This window comes from Rana temporaria, chromosome 3, assembly GCF_905171775.1.
Source record: "Rana temporaria chromosome 3, aRanTem1.1, whole genome shotgun sequence".
In the NCBI taxonomy this organism is placed as follows: domain Eukaryota; kingdom Metazoa; phylum Chordata; class Amphibia; order Anura; family Ranidae; genus Rana; species Rana temporaria.
In genome coordinates this window covers 32,277,310-32,301,238 of record NC_053491.1, presented here as the reverse complement: position 1 = coordinate 32,301,238, position 23,929 = coordinate 32,277,310, and the positions used below count along the sequence as shown (strand labels likewise).

The 23,929-nt window shown below is 42.0% G+C and overlaps 1 protein-coding gene across 1 annotated transcript in view; it reads right to left on the bottom strand.

The window, feature by feature from the left end:
• Window positions 1–23,929, bottom strand: part of AGBL1 (AGBL carboxypeptidase 1) — an 863,343-nt gene that overhangs the window by 434,714 nt on the left and 404,700 nt on the right. Inside the window, exon 18 of the mRNA XM_040341533.1 lies at window positions 717–897. Coding sequence (XP_040197467.1) covers window positions 717–897 — 181 coding nt within the window. The remainder of the gene's footprint in view (window positions 1–716; window positions 898–23,929) is intronic.

The following is a 23,929-nucleotide window of genomic DNA, read 5'->3' as shown; positions in this document are numbered from 1 at the left end:
TACACACAATCAGATTTCCCGTTGGAATAAACTCTGACGGGTTTTTCCCACTAGGTCTGCACAATGATGTCACAGCAGGCTCCACCCTACGTGCTTTGTCACACCTGATGTTGTCTGTGCCCCTCAAGAGTGGATGTGGTCACCATTTTTTCTTTTGCACACACAATTTTTTTTTATTTTTTTTGAGCACTGAATCAAATAGACTTTTAATTTCACTTGTGGACTTTTGATATTCAACCATAGAGACTTTTCTCATACGTTTCTGCACTTTGTGTTTGGGAATCAGCACAACATTTTATATTTAATTAATACACATAAATTAGCTTATGTGATATAATTAATGAGGTTTTGTATAAGGTTTACTTAAACTGGCCATTTAAAACCCATAGAGAATATTAAATTTCAGTAGGTGATTAGTAGTGAATTTACTTCTGTTTGAAGGAAAGTGTCAACACATATATAATATTACACTCAGTGAATGGCTAATGTGTCATTTTAGAACTATAGAACCTTCTGTATAGGACTGTAAGTACCTCAAATATTTTTCCAACCACGATTGCCTTTATCTATAATCAATGTATTTTACAATTTCTCATCACAGTAGAATGTGTTTGTTGTAAGAAACATCAAGAAAGATTTGTTTGTTTGACATATACTTGTACATCATGTGCCATTCTTATGGTGTCCATGATATGCTTTTTCCATTCCTTACTTACTTGCCATTGATGACTCCATCTGGGTTAAGCATGGGGATGATCTTAAAAATGAACATTTCCCTCAGAATCTCAGCAATAGGGTCATCACTAATAAGAAACTCAAGTGTTCCCTTCATTACCCAACTGGCATTGCTCTCTCCTGGATGTACCCGGGCAGTGAGAACCACATAATGACGACTGCCTACAATAAGAAAAATAAGATGATAAATGATTTCATTAAAATGTTATCCTTATAGATACAAATCTTTACAAAGCATTAAAAAATAATTGGTAGTCACCATTCTTAAAAAAACAAGATTTTTTCTTTTACAATGTTTATGCATTGTGAAATTTGAGCGTTTATGAAGGTGTTAATATGTCTCTAAGTAATGTTTGCTCTTTAGTAATTGTCAGGAAAGGTTCCTTCCGCTGGTGACTCTGCCTGATATTTGGCGTGTAGTACTGTGGTCCACCAGCAGGTGTCTCCTGGCAGTCTGGAACTGCCAGGGGAGCTCTCCACTGGTGGTGGTATTATGTGATGTGTGGGCCCCAGTACTGATGTCCACCAGTTCATGGTAGTGTGGGGCCGACATCTCCTGCAATTAGGCGTCACCTGAGACTGATTGCAGGAGATGTGTACAAATACCCGGCAGTGACAATGGCCTTGGTATCGCTCCATGCGCCCTGACCCTTTATAGCTCTGCTTCTGTACCTGATCCTAATCCTGATCCTGAACCTGAACCTGGAATCCTGTACACTGTGCCCTGTGCCTTGTACCTGTACCTTTCCTCTCTGTGATCCATCCATCCTCTCCTTGTCCTGTTTGTTTTCCCTTTCCCCAGCTTCTGACCTCCCATTGACGATCCTGGTCTGGCCCTGTTATGATTCTGGTTTTCCCCATTACATGTACATATTGGTCCCTTATTGTTACTATTTGTGGGTTATGTTGGTATTGGTTGTTGTGCACAGTGTGGTATTAGAGGTTGTTATTTTTATATTATTTCACTTATCTTTAATAAATTATCATATTTTCACTTAAGCACGTCTGGGTTTCCTCTGTTGCAGTCCACACAGTTCTGGTCTTATCTGATACGTGACAGTAATGTTGCCTTTATAGACTATGTCTAGGTGTAGTCTATTTATATCATTGTCATACAAACCAAATTTTACTTATACACACCACAGATGATCTACACAGTTTGTTATACCTGTTGTATAAGTGGTTTTGAGCTGGTAGCCCTTCTACAATACAGTAGCTTGGAGCAGTACTTAGTTTAGTGAGTATTAAATAAGTAAGGAAACAACAGGAAGTCATACAATTTTTTGTATAGGTGGTAAACCCCCTTTACAAAACAAATATGCTATGCCGGTATATTTGGTCAGTTTAAACATAGGAACACTTGCCTAATAATCCCTTCTTCTGGTCTGGATCAACAGTAACTATGTGGCAGGACTTGTGGTCCCAGACCCTCTCTTTCTACTTTCTCCCTCTAGGGTTTGCAATACAGCAACCCAGAGACAGGAAGTGCTTATACATAGTTAACTCTGTTATATTAATGTAGCCATGTACTGGGCTATAACAATATGGAGACGTAAACATTGCTTTTTATCTACTATTCTCCCTCTCCAACAAGATATTGTTGTTGTGCTGCACAACTATCCTCCGGCCAGCATGGGGATAGCATAGTTAGGTGAACCCATAGACTTTAATGCAAAGCCTCAAGGGGCTTTTTATTCTTTTGCTGGGGAAGTCCAGATTGCTTGGTGTCGCAAGAGTCTACCTACAGATTGGTTTGTGCCATTGACTGTGCGCAGGAGGGTGATACAGTCTTTCCTGGAGCCAAAGATACAGAACAAGATAAGCAGAGATCCAGGAGCACTGCCGACTTTCTGATCATGTGTGGTTGTCACTAGTGTTGAGCGGAATACGCCATATTCGATTTCACGATATATCACGAATATATAGACGAATATTCGTGAAATATTCGCTAAAATCGAATATTCGTGATATTTTATAAAAAAAAAAAAAAAAAAATTGGCGAAATTTCGCTAATGCGAAATTGATTGCGAAATTTTGACAACTGTGGTAGGAGAACTCTGATTGGCTCTGATGCAAAATAAGGGCGGAGAAAGTATTCGAATATTGGTGATATTTTATCGAAATTTCGCTAATGCGAATGCGAAATTGATTGCGAGATTTTGACAACTCTGATTGGCTCTGATGCAAAAGAAGGGCGGAGAAAGTATTCGCGAATATTCGGAAATCGAATATTGGTGATATTTTATCGAAATTTCGCTAATGCTAATTGATTGCGAGATTTTGACAACTGTGGTAGGAGAACTCTGATTGGCTCTGATGCAAAAGAAGGGCGGAGAAAGTATTTGCGAATATTTGGAAATCGAATATTCGCGATTGCGAATATTCGGCAACATAAAAGGATCGCCTCAGCTTAGCTACTCGGCCCAGGGTCTCTAATCATACCAGCAATGCTTTTAGACGTCGATAGGATGTGATCTGTTTTAAAAATAAATTTGAAAAAATACGAATATTCGGAATAGCGAATTTTGGCCGCGAAATTCGAGTTATTCGCGAATATTCGAATATGCCATATTCGTAACGAATATTCGAAATGCGAATATTCGTGAGCAACACTAGTTGTCACCGACAGACCAGAGTATTCATCAGATTCCTCACTCCACCTAATGAAATTGCAGAAAAACCAAAACCAGACCAATGTGGCTCCCTTCCATCACGAGAGCCTATCGCCACCTCCAGGATTCGGTGAGAGGGCCCATTACAACACTATAAGCATTAATTAAGTTGCTGAGAGCAAGACACATTTAGAGCACACAGGCTGCATCTCTTTACAGATATTCTGTACCTCATTACCGTCAAGCCTTTACCAAATCTGAGCTTCAATCATACTGCATCATTTCTATCTTTGGCCCTCTTCTACTTCACTGTATGGAGCTGTATTGGAATTATTGCCATTTTACTGCATGCATGCTTACCAGGATTAACATAAGTGCACCAACGTTCAACTGAAGGGCCTTAATGTTAGCGGAAGAAGATCTACTTTAAGAACTGCCCCTTTCATTCACCATTCAAAATTCCCTAAATTACCCCCTTTACTTTTTGTTCTTTCTTCATTTAGCTCTGACTGTGCCTGCCCAGTCAGTTTGGGCCTAGCACCCCTTCCATTAGTACACACTGGCAGTCTAGCTCCCATATTGGTACATATTCTCTCTATTCTCAGCTGCATAAGAGACTGGGGAAGCAGCAGCACACTGAGCTTCCCAGTGAATGGCTGTGCAGCGGTGGGGGGGGGGGCATGTCAGGACAAGTCTGATCATGGGAGGAGAGTACACTGAGCTCCCAGCATAGCTAGGGAACTGACAATGGCGTGCTCTCCTGCTTAGTGTGGTCATTTTTTAATAGGAAAGCAGAGGGACATGCAGGAAAACCAGGGATTTCACACAAATGAAGCAATACAAAGACAACAGGATACTTTGTCATACAAATACATGGTACAGCAGGCACATATCAAGAATAAAACATAAAGGGTAGTGGCGCTGTAACCAGTGTAAGTAATACATGCGTCCATTTAGCAAAAAGTCCTTATTATGGTATTTCAGAGTGTATAGGAGACACTTGGTTTATGAAAAATGGAATAGGGAAAACAATGGGATAAAGAGTCCTATAGATAAAAATTGTTATACAAAGTCCATATTCCAGGGAAGGCCTCCAAAGGGAAGATGAGAGCAGACTCCAATATACAAGACCCGCTCCTTTTTCAAGCATAAAAAGGAGCACGCCTAGTAATCTACGGCACATGCTCCAAAACTTTGTCACCATTTCCGCTGCCCGTGACGTCATTGCACCTCAACGCTGTGCTCCAAGCCTCGCTCCTGCTGTTTACACTGCCCGGACTTCCTGATTTACAAACAGACGGAGCCATACAGAATTAAGAGACCACACACAGCTGACACCTAGTGGGGATGGTCGCCACACCATGGGCCAGTCAGGACTTGTACGCCGAATATACAGAATTTGAATGTTCCTTCTCAGCCTTTTCATCCACCAGCCCCACAGTGGATCGCTGGAATTCGGCCACCGTTGCCCACTGGTTGATTACAGCACCTGAATCTATTAGTTTCAAGTTCAAGTTGGTGCTGCACTGATGTTCCTCTGTATCTCCATCTCCACAGTCTGCTTTTATAGCTTTTTCGTATGGAACCACTCTTATTGATACGTAACACATGCACCACATGAAGCTATGCTGCAACTCTGAAGCTATGTGTACTTACCCCATGTCATGTTTACCGTTTTCTATGATGTATCTTTTTTATCATTGTTCACAGCTCTTAGAGTCGGTTCACACTGAGGCGACCTGGGATCCGACTTAAAGTTGCCCCAAGTTGCCCCAAGTCGCGCGGTCGAGAAAATGTATGGAAGTGAATGGGAGCCGTCTTAATGTACACTACTGAAGTCGCTCCGACTTCAGAAAAGGTTCCTGTACTACTTCAATCCGACTTGTAGGCAACTTGTACCCATTGATTTCAATGGAAGTCGCCTCAAAAGTCGGATCACTGTCTTAACTGAAGCAACAATACAGGAAGATAACATACATTTATAAGGCAAACCCCTCCCTCCCACTGAGCTGATTGTTGTTTGATTGGCCACTGGAAAGTCTCCTGTCCTGGAGGCAACTTGAAGTTTCTTTGTACTGTCCTGGAGGCATCTTGAAGTTGCCTTGTAAGTTGCCTGATCATTTATACTCAAGTCGTGTTCAAGTTGCCTCCCAAAGTCGTGCTAGAAGTCATGTTGCCCCTGTGTGAATGGGCTCTTACTGTGAAGAAACATTTCCGTATTTGGAAATGACATCTCTTTTCCGCTAGACGCAACGAGTGCCCCCTTGTCCTCTGTGATGACCTTAAAGCATTGTTCAACAAGCGTGCATAGAATTAAAGTGTGACAAGTTAGGTATCTATTTACTCCGCATAACTTCATCTTTTTTATTTTACAAAAAAAAAGATATTATATTGTGTTTGTGTGCACTAAAATAATTAAAAATATATTTTTTCCCCAAAATTTGTGTTAAAAAAATAACACCGCACAAATACAGTGTGACATCAAAAATTGCAAAATCCACCATTTTATTCTCTGCTTAAAAATATATATATATAATTCCTGGAGGTGCTAAGTAATTCCTAATTTCCTAGCTAAAAATTATGAGAGAAAAGTCAGAATTTTAAATAGTTAAATACATACTATGGCCAGCTATTAGCCAGATGTTTAATATGAAGAAACTGTACAACCTTCCTAGTTAGATAACATTCTTTTGGAGGTTTGAAATGTAAGCGTTCGTTGCAAATCTGACTTACAGAAAATAATATTGAAATGTAGCCTTGTAGCTTCTCTGCTATGCCATAAAGCGGCAAGCTTCACAACTCCCTTGTATGTGACCCCGGAGGCAAAGACCCTTTTAATCCCTTGCCAGGGTTCTGTTGTAACACAAAACAGGGCAGGCAGCAAGTCAGAGATCTAGAACGAAGCGAATAATGCAGGTGTACTTCACATCCAGCTATGAACATCTCCCAGGGAATGTAAATTAAATATTGCTCTGGAGGGCCAGAAACCTAGCTGAATGTATAACAAGCTAATAGTCGAATGTATAATAAACTAATTGAGCTTATTATAAAACCATTCAGCCACCCTGGAAATATAGCAATCATCAATTAACGTGTAATTAGGTACTTAACATTTTTTTTGAACATCCACATAGTCAGCATACTGAAACTGAATAATATATCTTGGCCTCACTGGAAAGCTTACAGAAGAAATGCATATTGTGTACAAATCAGCTTGACTCTCCATTCACAGCAGGCTATTCAGAATAGCGAGTTTCTAATAACTGTGTTTTTTCATATGAATGGTGATGGCAAAAAGTCAGCCAACACATATCTGGTAGCCAAATTATCTGAAAAATATTAACATTCCACTCCACGCACTACCAAGCAACGCTTTTGGAATGATGAGTTTCTTAAAGAGAACATATTCGTACACTACATTACTGCACTAGAAGTTTATCTGTAGGCTAGATTTACGATTTATACTGGTTCTGTAAAAAAAACTCAATGGTAACATCATTACTCTCACAATTAACAGTGATGTCGAATCTTCTATCTATATCGAACTGTTGTCGGAACGAAACAAAAATAAAGCATTTTTTATGTTGGATCTTTCAGGTTTTGGATTCTGCGCGTTTGTTTTCGTTTGTTAAAATGAACACGAAAATCCAAGAAATTCTGACGAAAATGCATTCAGACGAAAACATGTCTACAGGCCAATATAATCGCTCCTCCTCTCGGCTAATCGGGTCTTAAGACCTGCTTCCTGATTGGCCCCGAGGAGAAGCAGGAAGACAATAGTAAATATTAATTTGCTATTGTCACACAAGTGGGTGGGCTCGGGTGAGCTCAGGGTGCAGTGCAGTGCACAGAGCACTGCACCTCGAGCCCACCCACTTGTGTGACAATAGCAAATTAATGTTCACTATTGTCTTCCTGCTTCTCCTAAGGCTCTAATCATGTGCTTAAAAAAAAAACATTGGAATTCCTGAGTCTGGTGCCCTGCATGTAGATTAGGGGCTGGGTGCATGGATTAGGAGGGCAGCGCCCCCCCGCCCCGTGTGGAGCGCCCACCACTGCCCACACTACAACTGGTATGAGCATCATAAAATGATCGTGTGTGGGCTTCATATCATTTTTCGGCTTCTGAAAAAAACGTCCACATTTTTTTTTCGAGAATGCTGCATTTTTTAACAATGTTTTAAACAATGTCGTTTTTCGGGTTGTAAAAAATGATCGTATGTGGGCTAAAATGACGTTAAAAACCCGTGCATGCTCAGAAGCAAGTTATGAGATGGGAGCGCTCGTTCTAGTAAAACTACCATTCATAATAGAGATAGCATATTCATCACGCTGTAACAGACAGAAAAGCGCGAATCGTCTTTTACTAACACGGAATCAGCTAAAGCAGCCCCAAGGGTGGCGTCATCCGCATGGAACTTCCCCTTTATAGTGCCGTCGTACGTGTTGTACGTCACTGCGCTTTGCTAGAGCATTTTTAAAAAACGATGGTGTGTGGGCAACGTCGTTTTAATGATGAAGTTGGAAAAACATCATTTTTTCTACATGCCGAAAAACATCGTTTTTTTTCATGCCGAAAAATGATCGTGTGTACACGGCATTAGGCTCCATTCATACCTGAGTAATTTTTATTTGTTTGCGTTTACAAAAGGCATTAAAAACTCTTGCCGTATTAGCAGAGACATTTATTGGTAATGCCCCCCAAAATGTAGCAAGCAGATGGAAAAACATGCAGCAAAACGCGGCTAAAAATGCACAAAACCCAACAAAGCAAAAAGTTACATGAACTACTTTGCTGTGTTTGTCACGTATAGGGCAGCCCATTGGAATAAATGAGCTGCCCTATGAGTGTTGCATGAAAACACTCACAAAAACCCCCCCACAAAGTCACGCATTCATAAAGTGTGTGGGGGGGGGGCTTAAGAAGGATGAGCCATATAATAACTTATCTGTCATATCTTTATTTACTGTACTGAGAACCAGAACACACATTGTGAAGTCTTGTCCAAGTCCTTCAATATACAGAATTTGTTTCACATGTTACGAACCATTAGATGCATAGCGTGGGATATACATTATTCTTATTGGGTCACAAAAAAAAACATACGGCTGAAGCTTATTGCTTTAAATATGAACATGGAATATAGTTGTATGAATATTTTATTGGAAGAATTTAGACGGCTTCTCTACAATATATTTTAGGAGCTGTACTGTAGCTTGGGATTTACGCTGGTTGCTCTTGTCGTGTTAGCTGGTGCAGATTCACTTTCGGCTATTCCTTCTGCTACAATAAGTGTGATTTAAAGAGGCTCAGCAGGCGCACACCACGCTAAATGCGAGAGACGATACAGCTGCACCACTGAATGGGGCTCATGTGAACCCATAATTGACGACAGCTGCACATGGTACGCAGCAAAATAAATAAGCTTTATGTTTCGCAATCAGTTTTCACATCTTAAATGGCTTTTTTTTTACTATACAGAAAAGACGAAAATAAGGCATATTGGCCATATTACAGGTGTTCACCCCCATTTTCATAGCAGCAAGTGAGAAGTCAACAGATCTAACGATTAAAGAGATATTTAACTGCTTTATTTTTTTTTTAATGGACCTCCAGGTGGCTGATGCCATAATGTGCTAGTATGCACCGCATATTAGTACATTAAAACAGATTTACCTATTAAATTAAATCATCCAGTGCATGAGCTGTCACTGCTGCTGGCATCTTTGCCCGGTCCTCCATCCTGCTTCGAGATCTCTGGCTACTTGAATTCCCAGGCCAAGATTTTTTTTATTTTTTTTTGGTTATTGCTCGTTACATATAAGAATATGACAAAAAAAAGGCAAACTAACTGCAATCACATTATAGGGGGAATCCACCTAGGAAAACCAAAGGAGTAAATCACATTATGGTATACATAGAATAAGGTAAATTAAAATATATAATAAGTAGGGTTGTGGAAATTAAAGATTAATTCCTCGATTAATCATTCATTTTTTGATCAATCAAAATTCTTTTGATTGGTACTAGTGGTACAACGGATCGTAAATGACCCGCGATCTGAATGGGTCACCATATGCGGATCGGCACAACACATGATCTGCAGAGCTCCGCTGCTGCCTTGGCCATAGGAAAGGCCACAGCTCCGGCCTAGCTCCCGGAGCGGCGGCCATCTTGGTCCACCCGGCGTTGGCCTAGGTGAGCCTAAAACGGCGCTCTGACATCACCACCCTGCCTCAACTGCTTGTGTTTGGCCGGCTTCTCTGGTAAGACTAAGCAAGCTCTAATCTTCCTATACAGTGGGGGAGATGTGGACCATATTACAGTGGGGAGATGTCTATGGATATTACAGTGGGGGGAGAGGTCTGTGGATATAACAGTGGGGGAGATGTGGACCATATTACAGTGGGGAGATGTCTTTGGATATTACAGTGGGGGGGAGAGGTCTGTGGATATTACAGTGGGGGAGATGTCTGTGGATATTACAGTGGAGAGATGTCTGTGGATATTACAGTGGGGGAGATGTCTGTGGATATTACAGTGGAGAGATGTCTGTGGATATTACAGTGGGGGAGATGTCTGTGAAAATTACAGTGGGGAGATATCTGTGAACATTACAGTGGGGGAGATGTCTGTGGATATTACAGTGGGGGAGATGTCTGTAAAAATTACAGTGGGGGAGATGTCTGTGAACATTACAGTGGGGGAGATGTCTGTGGATATTACAGTGGGGGAGATGTCTGTGGATATTACCGTGGGGGAGATGTCTGTGGATATTACCGTGGGGGAGATGTCTGTGGATATTACAGTGGGGGAGATGTCTGTGAACATTACAGTGGGGGAGATGTCTGTGGATATTACAGTGGGGAGATGTCTGTAGATATTACAGTGGGGGGAGATGTCTGTGGATATTACAGTGTGGAGATGTCTGTGGATATTACAGTGGGGGAGATGAATGTGGATATTACAGTGGGGACTATATATGGTGGTGGTCCGAAAAATATATGTGCGTTATAATTAATCGAAATGAGTTGATTAATCGATTTAAAAAAATCGATTAATCGAACACGAAAATTTTAATTAGTAACAGCCCTAATAATAATAATAAAAAAAAAAGAAAAAAAAAAAAGAACTAACAACACTAAACTAACACCTCTCAGATTAGGATAACTGAATTTCAGTAAGCAGTGCATAGTATTGCCGTGAGTCAAAGACGCCCTTCAATCCTAATTTCTCCAATCTCTCCTCCCCTGTCCCCTCCCCCCTCCTCTCTGCTAAATGAGCCATCATATGTATTGTTATGGTCAAGCCAATAGGACCAAATATAGTGGAGTATTCCATCAGAGGGACCCCAAGCCTTTGTTGCCAAAGCATTTTTTTGACCTACCTGTAACAAGGGGTCAAACACCTCTGGTGAGTGTACATCCACCATTTGAGCACTAGTAGTGCAGGTTAAAGGGGTTGTAAAGTCAGAAGGTTTTTTATCTTAATGCATTCTATGCATTAAGATAAAAAGCCTTCTGTGTGTAGCAGCTCCCCTCAGCCTCCCTCATACTTACCTGAGCCCCATCTCTGTCCATCGATGTCCACGAGTGTCTCGGTCGTCCGGGACTCTCCCTCCTGATTGGCTGAGACACAGCAGTGGCTACATTGGCTCCCACTGTCAATCAAAGTCAGTTAGCCAATCAATAGAGGGAGGAGACAAGACCAAACCGCAGCTCCGTGTCTGAATTGACACATGGAGCTGCAGATCGGCTCGGGTGCCCCACAGCAAGCTGCTTGCTGTGGGGGCAATAAACAGGAGGAAGGGGCCAGGAGCACCGAAGAGAAAAAGAGGATCCAGGCTTCTCTGTGCAAATCCACTGCAACGGTGCAAGTAGGTATAACATGTTTGTTATTTTTATAGAAAAAAAAACAAGACTTTACAATCACTTTAAGAGAATTCAATCACGGAAGGAAATATTGGTGTTGGGAACTGTCACACCGGACTTTATTACATATTTTTACTGTATTTATTATTATATTACCAATCTTTTTTCTGTATATATGTTATTCACGAGTATATGTTGTGTATATACCGTATTTATCGGCGTATAACACGCACTTTATTCCCCTTAAAATCAGTCGAAAATAGTGGGTGCGTGTTATACGCCAAACCCTGCTGTCTCTGAGGGAAGAGAAGCGAGAGCCGTTGAATTACATAGAGCTGCGATCTCCTGTGTACCCGGCACTCCGTCACGCACAGCGACACCTCCTGGCCCGCATTGGCTTACTGTTCTGTCTATCATATGAGCAGGGCCAGGGTACACAGGAGATAGTGGCTCTGTGTAATTCAGCGGCACTGGCTCCTCCTGTTACCTCAGAGAAAGCAGGGATAATCAAACACTGGCGAGGCTGCAATGATGGGGAAGGTGAGGCTGCAGATGCACAGTAAACAGGCTGCATTGTTGGTCAATTTATAGGCTACAGGTGAGAACTGAACATGCTGCATTGTTGGTCAATTTATAGGCTACAGTTGGACACTGAACAGGCTGCATCGTTGGTCAATTTATAGGCTGCAGATGGGCACTTAACAGGCTGCATTTTTGGCAATTTAATGGCTGCAGATGGGCAGTGAACAGGCTGCATTGTTGTGCAATTTAATGGCTGCAGATGGGAACTGAGCAGGCTGCATTGTTGGGCAATTTAGAGGCTGCAGATGGGCAATGGTGAGGCTCCAATGATGAGCTGTGACCCTAATTTTGTTTCAAAGTTCACACAGGAGATAGTGGCTCTGTGTAATTTAGCGGCACTGGCTCCTCCTGTTCCCTCAGAGAAAGCAGGGCTAATCCAACACTGGCGAGGCTGCAATGATGGGGAATGTGAGGCTGCAGATGCACAGTAAACAGGCTGCATTGTTGGTCAATTTATAGGCTACATGTGAGAACTGAACAGGCTGCATTGTTGGTCAATTTATAGGCTACAGATGGACTCTGAACAGGCTGCATCGTTTGTCAATTTATAGGCTTCAGATGGGCACTGAACAGGCTGCATTTTGGGCAATTTAATGGCTGCAGATGGGCAGTGAACAGGCTGCATTGTTGTGCAATTTAATGGCTGCAGATGGGTACTGAGCAGGGTGCATTGTTGGGCAATTTAATGGCTTCAGATGGGCACTGGGCAGGCTGCATTGTTGGCCAATTTAGTGGCTGCAGATGGACACTTAGCAGGGTGCATTGATGGGCAATTTAGAGGCTGCAGATGGGCAATGGTGAGGCTCCAATGATGAGCTGTGACCCTAATTTTGCTTCAAAGTTCACACAGGAGATAGTGGCTCTGTGTAATTTAGCGGCACTGGCTCCTCCTGTTCCCTCAGAGAAAGCAGGGATAATCCAACACTGGCGAGGCTGCAATGATGGGGAAGGTGAGGCTGCAGATGCACAGTAAACAGGCTGCATTGTTGGTCAATTTATAGGCTACACGTGAGAACTGAACAGGCTGCATTGTTGGTCAATTTATAGGCTACAGATGGACACTGAACAGGCTGCATCGTTGGTCAATTTATAGGCTTTAGATGGGCACTGAACAGGCTGCATTTTGGGCAATTTAATGGCTGCAGATGGGCAGTGAACAGGCTGCATTGTTGTGCAATTTAATGGCTGCAGATGGGTACTGAGCAGGGTGCATTGTTGGGCAATTTAATGGCTTCAGATGGGCACTGGGCAGGCTGCATTGTTGGCCAATTTAGTGGCTGCAGATGGACACTTAGCAGGGTGCATTGATGGGCAATTTAGAGGCTGCAGATGGGCACTGGTGAGGCTGCATTGATGAGCTGTGACCCTAATTTTGCTTCAAAGTTCTGTATTTAAAATGTACGTTTTTTTTTTCTTAAACTTCCCTAAAGTAAAATTGGGGTGCGTGTTATACACCTGTGCATTTTACACATCCCTTTTTATTACTATTTGCATATTTAGAGGTGTTTTTTTCACTTTTAAAAGGGCAGCCACAGTAATTTATATTTTAAGGGCACCACACACTGGTATTGTTTTTTGGAGTTGATACTTCCCAGGAGATCGTAGGACCAGTCTCACTGTGCCACACAATGTTGAGCATGTACTGTGGGCTGCTGCCCATGATTCCTTAGGAAATCACAGTCGGCTTCCAAATCCAAATCCGGGGACGGCAGCAGTGAGAGAAATTAGTTGTAGGAAGGACAGCGCTGGACTCCATTAGCTGGATTCACAAAGAGTTACGCCGGCGTATCAGTAGATACGCCAACGTAACTCGGAATCTAAGCCGTCGTAAGTTTAAGTGTATGCTCAAACTGAGATACACTTAAACCTAGCTAAGATACGACGGCCTGCGCCATCGTATCTTAGGGTGCAATTTTTCCGCTGGCCGCTTGGCGGCGCTTCCTTTGAGTTCGGCGTAGAATATGTAAATGACTAGATATGCCGATTCACGAACGTACGCGGGCCCGTCGCAGTAAAGATACGCCGTTTCTGTAAGAGGTATGCCGGCGTAAAGATAAAGCTGCCCCCTAGGTGGCGTAGCCAATGTTAAGTATGGCCGTCGTTCCCGCGTCAAAATTTGAAAATGTTACATCGTTTGCGTAACTCGTCCGTGAATGGGGCTGGACGTAATTTACATCGAAACCAATACGTCCTTGCGGCGTACTTTGGAGCAATGCACACTGGGATATGTACACGGACATGCGCCGTTCGTAAAAAACGTCAATCACGTTGGGTCACGAGTAATTTACATAAAACACGCCCCCCCATCCTCATTTGAATTAGGCGCGCTTACGCAGGCCCCATTTACGCTACGTCACCGTAACTTAGGAGGCAAGTGCTTTGTGAATACAGCACTTGCCTCTCTGACTTACGGCGGCGTAGCGTAAATATCAAAGATGCGCCGCCGTACCTGAATCTGGCTTCATATCTACATAAGTACAAGTATTGGTAGCTGCTGACATTACATTTTGTTTTTAAATGGGTGAAGTTTCACTTTACCATCTCACATTGTTATGAAGAACACACCTATAACTATCACTAGGGATGGTCAATTTGTTCAATTTGCCAAAAGTTCAGCAAATCCTGTTTGAAATTCAGTGAAGGCAAACTGAGCTGCAAATCCTATTGAAGTCTACAGGGAGAATATCATGCTATTCAATTCTGCCCATTTATACAGCTAATAGGCATGGGTAAAAACAAAAAGATATGGGAAGTTGCCATGTATCAATGCAATAAAAAAATATATATATACCATCCAGAAGCTAGATGATCTTGCAGCTTTCAAGGCAAGACAAGGTCAAGACAACATTGAAAGTACACAAATCCTTCATATAACATGCTTGGGGGATGCCTTAAAGCTATACATGAAGTTATGAAACTGTACAGTGTTCACAGAGAGTCTCAGCAACGCATGTTTGGCTGTGGAATTCATTTTTTCTTTTAAAATTAGCTTGGGTTCTAAACAGCAGCAGCAACACAATTGTGATATAGTTCTTTTTTTTATGTTTTTAAGTATTTTTCAGGCAATTTTAGCATCAACACATGCTTTTTCATGAAACAATAATGGGACCGCTTTGACTAACAAATAGAAATTGTCCAATAGTGTGCTGCGGCTGTCCCTCTTTCCGTTAGCCAATTTTTATCAATCTTTCATTAGGAATTAGGAAACCACAGATTATACAGCAGTGTAAAATTGGCCAGCAGCAAGACATTTTTATAATTCGAGAGAATGCACTAGAGACAAAAAGTATGAACGGGTGTTTAAAGCGGAGTTCCAAACACAATTAGCATTTTTTAAATGTATGTCCTTTCATCCTGAGTTTTTATAATATAAATCTGGTCACTTACTATTTTACAATCCGCCGCCGATCCGCATAGATATTTAAAAAAGATAGTTTATAAAACTATATCTACACCGTTGTCATTTTGCTTGTGGGCATTGTGAAGCCTACAGGCACTTACTTCCTGGAAGTCTTGGATGGGGAGTTATAATTGGACAGCGCACTGCATCCTGGGAAATGATGACACACATTTCCCAGGAGCATTAGAGGGAGATGATGTCAGAATCCTAGGTGGTTTCAAAGGCAGATTTCTTGGGACCGCATAGCAACAGGCATTTCCAGATGAGTAAAAAAAAATGTTTTTTATTTTTTTAGTCGTAAGCTACAGTTTAAAGCAAAATAGTTTTTTTGATGGAACGTCCACATTAACTACAAGAATGAAGAGACCGCAGAAGGCACAGTGTAAAATTGTCCAGCATCAGGATCATTTTAAATAGTGAGGCTGGGACCAAATTTACTAGCGACAAAAAGCACAGGCTGCAGTTTTACTACCAGAATAGTTACACTGCAGAGGATACAGAAGTGTAGAACTGGCCAGCAGCAGGCCAATTTTAATCATGGATAATAGGCCTAACCGCTGTATGCCTAACTTTTATCTATGGGGATGGGGGGGGTGTTAGGTGCACTTTTTTTGTTCTTTCAAACAATGTAGAAGCGCGTTGTGAACCCTGAAACAAAAGCCTGCTTTATTAGAAGGAAGGAAGCCCTTTTGCTGCCAAAAAAAAGCTTACCGTGTCACTAAACCCACATGATAAAAAAAAAAACAATAAATGGTGTATTACGTGTTGTTTATACTCACCAAGGCTCTGTTTACACCAATTTTTTTTAACCACCTCATTTTTATTATTATTATTTTTTTACTAGTAATGGCGGTGATCTGCGATTTTTAGCAGTACTGTCACATTGCGACAGACAGATTGGACACTTTTGACCCATTTTTCGGACCCTTGACAAATATTTATACAGCGATCAGTGCTATAAATATACACTGTTTACTGTATAAATGGCACTGGCAGGGAAGGGATGACACTACGGGGCGATCAAGGGGTTAAATGTGTGTTCCCTCAGTGTTTTCTAACTGTGGGGGGATAGGACTGACTAGGAGAGGAGACATATTGTTGTTCCTACTTAGTAGTTTACACACACAAATCTCCATGCTGGCTCTATATATATTTTTAGGGTTACAACCACTTTTAAGATCGTAATTTTACATGCCGTAAATAAATAAGACATCCCCTGAAAGTAAGCCCTAGTGTGTTTTTTGTAGGCAAAATTTATATAAGACCTGGTCTTATTTTCGGGGAAACACGGTATATTATATGTATATATACTATGAATAGAATGAATGAAGAGACAACAAAAGCACCATTACCAAACATATGATAGATGTTAAATAGTACCATTACGCTGAAACTTTTATTAAAAGTTGCATTTTTTATTTGGTTTATGCAAAAGCATAATCCATCAATTGTAAAATGTTTATATTCTTTAACAGAAATGAAAGATTCCAAACCATACTGTGGTCTGCAATTATCTTATCAAACTTTTGAAGACCCGGCATGGCAACATACATCCCCATTGTTTTGTTCATCTTGCTTTGCAAAGTTAACCTTTCATCCTTTAAATCCTTTTTTATGTTATGTGGAGAGTCAACAGGTAATCATGACCAGTCACTCACTCAATGTAGCCTTTACACAGGCTCATTATCCAGCTTGTGTCCTCTTTAGATGCCGTAGACATAATAATAGGAATGTCGGATAATCACATCACGTCCCACTGGATTTTTTTCAAGACCTATGGTTGCTCAGCAACAACTTTTTGAGTATATAATTTGAACTCATTCTCTTCATGCTGATAGATGTTCACAGAATATCGAACAACTGAAAATGTAATACTGTAAATCAGGAGTTTATGGAATCTGTATTAATGGGTTGTATGGTCTAATTATATTTATATATTCTGTATATAGTATATACAGTATCTCACAAAAGTGAGTACACTCCTCACATTTTTGTAAATATTTTATTATATCTCTTCATGTGACAACACTGAAGAAATTATACTTTGCTATAATATAAAGTAGTGAGTGTACAGCTTATATAACAGTGCACATTTGCTGTCCCCTAAAAATAACTCAACACACAGCCATTAATGTCTAAGCCGCTGGCAACAAAAGTGAGTACACCCCTAAGTGAAAATGGGGCCCAAAGTGTCAATATTTTGTGTGGTCACCATTATTTTCCAGCACTGTCTTAACCCCCTTGGGCATGGAGTTCACCAGAGCTTCACAGGTTGCCACTAGAGTCCTCTTCCACTCCTCCAATGATGTTGTTAGAGACCGTGCACTCCTCCACCTTCTGTTTGAGGATGCCCCAGAGATGCTCATTAGGGTTTAGGTCTACAGACATGCTTGTATAACAGTGTAAATTTGCTGTCCCCTCAAAATAACTCAACACACAGCCATTAATGTCTAAACCGCTGGCAACAAAAGTGAACACACCCCTAAGTGAAAATTTCCAAATTGTTCCCAATTAGCCATTTTCCCTCCCTGGTGTCATGTGACTCATTAGTGTTACAAGCTCTCAGGTGTGAATGGGGAGCAGGTGTGTTAAATTTGGTGTTATCACTCTCACTCATACTGGTCACTAGATGTTCAACATGGCACCTCATGGCAAAGAACTCTCTGAGGATCTGAAAAAAAAATGTTTCTCTACATAAAGATGGCCTAGGCCCTCCAGTTGTTCAGGAACTACAATTCCCATCATGCCTAGTTATGTCTGTGACTGTCAGTGTGTTACAATGCCTCATGGGATGTGTAGATCTACAAAAGCTGGAGGGCCATAGTTTGAGGATCCCTGGCCTAGGCTATAAGAAGATTGCCAAGACCCTGAAACTGAGCTGCAGCACATTGGCCAAGACCATACAGCGGTATAACAGGACAGGTCCCAGAAGGAAGCCTCTTCTAAAGATGATGCATAAGAAAGCCTGCAAACAGTTTGCTGAAGACAAGCAGACTAAGGACATGGATTACTGGAACCATGTCCTGTGGTCTGATGAGACCAAGATAAACGTATTTGATTCAGATGGGGTCAAGCGTTGGTGGCGGCAACCAGGTGAAGAGTACAAAGACACGTGTGTCTTGCCTACACTCAAGCATGGTGTTGGGAGTGTCATGCTCTGGGGCTGCATGAGTGCTGCCAGCACTGGGGAGCTACAGTTCATTAAGGGAACCATGATTGTCAACATGTACTGTGACATACTGAAGCAGAGCATGATCCTCTCCCTTTAAAAACTGGGCCGCAGGGCAGTACTCCAACATATCAACTCTAAACACACCTCCAAGATGACCACTGCCTTGCTAAAGAAGCTGAGGGTAAAGATGATGGACTGGCCAAGCATCTCTCCAGACCTAAACCCTATTGAGCATCTGTGGGGCATCCTCAAACGGAAGGTGGAGGAGCGCAAGGTCTCTAACATCCACCAGCTCCGTGATGTCCTCAGCGATCAGTGCTATAAAATGCGCTGAATACTGTATAAATGACACTGGCAGGGAAGGGGTTAACACCAGGAGCAATCAAAGGGTTAAATCTTCCCTAGGGAGGTGCTCTCTAACTGTGGGGGGAGGGGACTGACTGGGAGTACAGAGGAGAGATTGCTGTTCCTAATCACTAGAAACAGACAATCTCACTGGCAGATCCTGTTCTGCCTCTCTGAGGAGCGATCAAGGGTGGCCAGTAGACATTGAGTCTGCCAGACCCACTGATTGGCTTCCCCGCTAGCAAATGGGCATACGCACAATGACAGCGATTCGAGCAGAAGAGCCACTGTGGGTGAAGAATTGTGTATATGGGATTGTGTTTTTTTTTTGGTTGAACTAGATGGACTTGTGTCTTTTTTTCAACCTGGCTAACTATGTAACAATAATAGGACCGCTTTGACTGGCATATAGAAATTGGCCAATAGTTTGCTGTGGCTGTCCCTCTTCCCGCTGGCCAATTTTTATCAATATTTCATTAGAAATTAAGAAACCACAGATTATACAACAGTGTAAAATTGGCCCGCGGCAAGACATTTTTAATTGTAGAGAATTAACTGAAATGCACTAAAGAAAAAAAGTACAAACAGGTGTTTTACTACAAGAATGAAGATATTTTAAATAGCAAGGCTGAGACCAAATTTACTAGAGACAAAGAGCACAGGCAGGGGTTTTACTACCAGAATTAATACACTGCAGAGGATACAGTACAAAAGTGTTGAACTGACCTGCAGCAGGCCAATTTTAATCATGGATATTAGGCCAAACCGCCGTATGCCTAACTTTTATCTATGGGGATGGGAAGGTGAAACTGAATGATTTAATGTCAAGTGATTTAGGTGCACTTTTTTTTCTTTCAAAGAATGTAGCAGCATGTTGTGAACACAAGACAGCTACAAGAACAGATGGTCACTAACAAGAGATTACTACGATTTGTGCATGCAAACTTTAATAAAGATGTCATCATCATAATATCCAATATAAAAAAAAATGAAAACCCCAAATACCACCCTGAAACAAAAGCCTGCTTTTTTTTTTTAGAAGAAGACAAAGATAAACTCTTTGCAAATGTATTCAAAGCCTGTACTGCTGTTTTTCATTTTATTCTAGGTCAATCCTTTAACAGAATGTCAGAACAGAGTTCCTATGTGCATTTGATCAGGCACCTGTGGATACCAGACATCTCCAGGCATACAGAGATCCAATATTTGTGTATTTTCATTGTGTAAATGTTTGAGAGATGCAGCCCTCTGGTGGATTCTTACTAAAACTGCAGCCTGTTAGGAGACATGAAGCTGAGTAGATATAAATATATATGAGGACTGTACTGAGGGTAATGCAAAAATAACTCAATAGTAACTCTTCTCCTTTTTCATTGCAGGTAAATAACAAATTCCAAGGTCGGACTTTAGCCATTCTTGGTTCATAGCTTCTACAAGGGCTGTACCAAAAATAATGCAAAAGTGTAACTTTTTCTATTACTATACATTGAGTAACGCTTCCTCTATAGTAACTCTTCTTTTTCATTGCATGCAAATATCGGATTCCAAGCAGAAGCAACGTGTCGTCGTTGAGTTCTTGATTAAGGAGGGGTGCAGGATGTCCAACAGCCACAGAGGGCTACAGAATGCTTACAGACAAGGTCGTCTTAATAGCATAATGGGCCCCTAGGCAAAGTAATGCACTGGGGCCCCTACCAGCTTGCCCCAATTTACACACCTATTTTCAAGAAATAAAGTATAAATAGTTGATAGAATTAAACATATATTCATTAATACAGTCAATAAAATACATTTTCCAAAAGGAAAACATTCTATAAATCAAAGTCTAGTCAACACAAAGGGCACAGTATAGGAGGGAATGCAGAAGGGCACAGTACAGGGGGGGTCAGGATGGCACAATACTGGGATCAGGAGGGCACAGTATAGGTTCTGGGACGCTTCCTGGGGCACGACCATATCGGGACAGTTTAGTAAAAAGCATGACTGTCCCAGCAAATCCGGGACAGTTGGCAAGTATGATGTAATGCAAAATTATTGTGGGCCCCCATGTACCTGGGGCCCCTGGGCAGAGCCCAGGCATGCCCTTGCATTAAGATGGCCCTGCTTACAGAGATGACACCATTTAGGCCTCATGTACACTGCAGCTGGTAAACAGACATTTAGGAGCATTTGGGCTTTTTATTTTTCAGCAGCGCCTGAACTCTCCTCAATGTTATCTTATGACAGGCAGGACGTGACATCATAATGTTGCGCCTGGGCCTCCGAGAGTAATAGAAACTGCTGGGGACCATCTGGTCCTCTGTATGCTCTATAATGAACTTTCGCCACCAGGGGATTCCTTCTCCGGCTCGCCGATTGCATGGATGAGCCGGTAGAAGCACCAGAGGGTGGCAAGAGGGGACAGCTGAACAGCCGCTATGATTGTTCTTACTATGCAGGTGAATCACCAGTGGAAAAAAAGGATATCTAAATTAGGGGTGCAGCTGCACCTATGATTCAGATATCTCCACTCAAAGCCCAGGATGTCGTATGACATATTGCAGGTGGGAAGTGGTTAAAGCGATAGTAAACTCTATTTTTTAAGTTGTACCTACAGGTAAGCTTACAATCAAGGTTACCTGTAGGTACAATGAATATATCCAAACATGTAACGTTTAGGATATTTTCACATCAGGAATATCCGACGAGGTCACCCTCACATGCACAGTGACTCTGTATTCAGGGCATACAGTATGCTGTAGAATGCAGAGCGCTGTGCCGTGGATGTGGCATTCAAAGACCTGGAGCCCACGAACCCATAAAGAAGACCATGTAAAGATGGAAGTGCCTGGGAGCCGTGACAGAGAGCTAGAGAGCTCCGTGTGCAGGCAAGTCTGTCAAAATGTGTTACTATGCGGTACATAATATTATTAGATGCCCAAGAGGTGGAGGGGACCAGCCTGATTTCAATATTATTAGAAAAGGCTGAGATGTGCATATAACCTAAGTTACTTTCTGTATATCCAAACCAGGGAAATTTTGTAAATCAGCAAACCTGCAAATGAGTATTGAACGGCACAGAGTAGGAGGTTAGGCTAATGGTGGTGTGCTATTAACCACTTAAGACCCGGACCAAAATGCAGCTAAAGGACCTTGCCCCTTTTTGCAATTCGGCACTGCGTCGCTTTAATTGACAATTGGGCAGTGTGAGCACAATGCTGTGTTCATGTACACACTAGGGCCTGCATGAGCACATAGCAAAATGTATGCTGAAAAAGGTCCTCCCACCCTGTGGAGGCTGCTGTCCATACGTTCCAATACAACAGGTGAATAGCAAGTGGTTAAATTTACCAGCTGATGGTGATTGCAGGACCACCACCAAGAATTCATCAGAAATCAGCAAAAATTTGATCTAGTTTAGAGCCACTCGAATTGGCTCATTATGGCTAAAAAGGTCTCCCATCCTGGGGAGGCTGATGTTGGTCTGTTCCATTACAACAGGCGAATGGCAAGTGCTTAAACTGAAAAAGGCAACGTGATGGTGGTTGCAGGACCACCTCCAAAAATCCAACAGAAATCAGCTGAAATTTGATCTAGTTTAGAGCCACTCACAGTGGCTCCGTACCTTCTTTTTGTGATATATGCTGCCCAATGGACCTGAAGACGACTAGAGGGCACACACAAGCACATAGAAAAAAAATGGTTTTAAAATGTCCTCCTGCTCTGGGGGGGGGGGGGCTGCTGTCCATTTGTTCCATTACAACATGTGGGTGGCAAGCCAATGGTGCTTGAAGGGCCACCACTAGGGATTAGCCGAACACCCCCCTGGTTCAGTTCGCACCAGAACCTGCGAAACGACCAACAGTTTGCGCAAACTTTAGAACCCCATTAAAGTCTATGGGACTCGAACGTTCGAAAATCAAAAGTGCTAATTTTAAAGGCTAATATGCAAGTCATCGTCCTAAAAAGGGTCTGGGGACCCGGGTCTTGCCCCAGTGGACATATATCAAAGCAAAAAAAGTTTTAAAAACTGACGTTTTTTCAGGAGCAGTGGGCCAGATCCACAAATAGCGGGAGTAGCTTAACTTTTCCCATTTAAGTTACACTGCCGCAAATTGTCCAAGTTAGTGCCCAATCCACAAAGCACTTACCTAGAAATTTGCAGCTGTGTAACTTAAATCTGTCCGGCGCAAGGCGTGCCCAATCTAATGGGGCGAGTCCCATTTAAATTAGGCGTGCTCCCGCGCCGGACGTACTGCGCATGCTCCCGACGCGATTTTCCCAACGTGCTTTGCGCGAAGTTACGTTGCGCTGAGTTTTGAGAATCGCGACGGGTGTAAAAGAAAAAAAAAATTGACAGCGACGCGGGAAAGAAGGGTCTACTTTTACATGGTGTACTAAGTTTACACTTTGTAAAAGCAGCCCTAATTTTGTGACGGCAAACTAACACTTACGGAAAAAAAACTAAGGGAAAAAGCTTTGTGGATCTCCGTAAGTGCTAATTTGCATACCCGACGCGGAATTTCGACGAGAAATGCCCCCAGCGGCGGCCGAGGTACTGCATCCTAAGATCCGACAGTGTAAAAGTATTACACCTGCCGGATCTTAGGAATATCTATGCGTAACTGATTCTATGAATCAGCCGCATAGATAGAAACAGGGATACGACGGCGTATCAGTAGATACGCCTGCGTATCCCTTTTGTGGATCTGGCCCAGTGATTTTAATGATGCTTAAAGTAAAAAAAAAGTGAAACATTCTTTTGAATATCGTACCTGCTGGGTGTCTATAGTATGCCTGTGAAGTGGCACGTGTTTCCCGCGTTTAGAACTGTCCCTGCACAAAATGACATTTCTATAGGAAAAAAAGTCATTTAAAACTGCTTGCGGCTTTAATGTAATGTCTGGTCCTGTGCAAAGGACACTAAAACAAAATACTGGAGGTCACTGCCTGTATTTGTATGAGAACACCAGCAATTGTATTCAGGTAGCTTTAGGTGCACACTGTAGAAAGGACACAGTACACTAAGTGAAAATACTGCAGCTAACACAATCACCTGCCTGTCAGTATATTATGAAGAGAATAACAGGAATGGATCTAGCTAAACTGAATACAGTGTATAAATATATATACAACACCCGGGATGCATATATATCCTCTACACACTGTAACTGAAGCTAACTGACTCAACTGCTTGCTCTAACTCAAAATAAATGACACTGTCTATCTCTC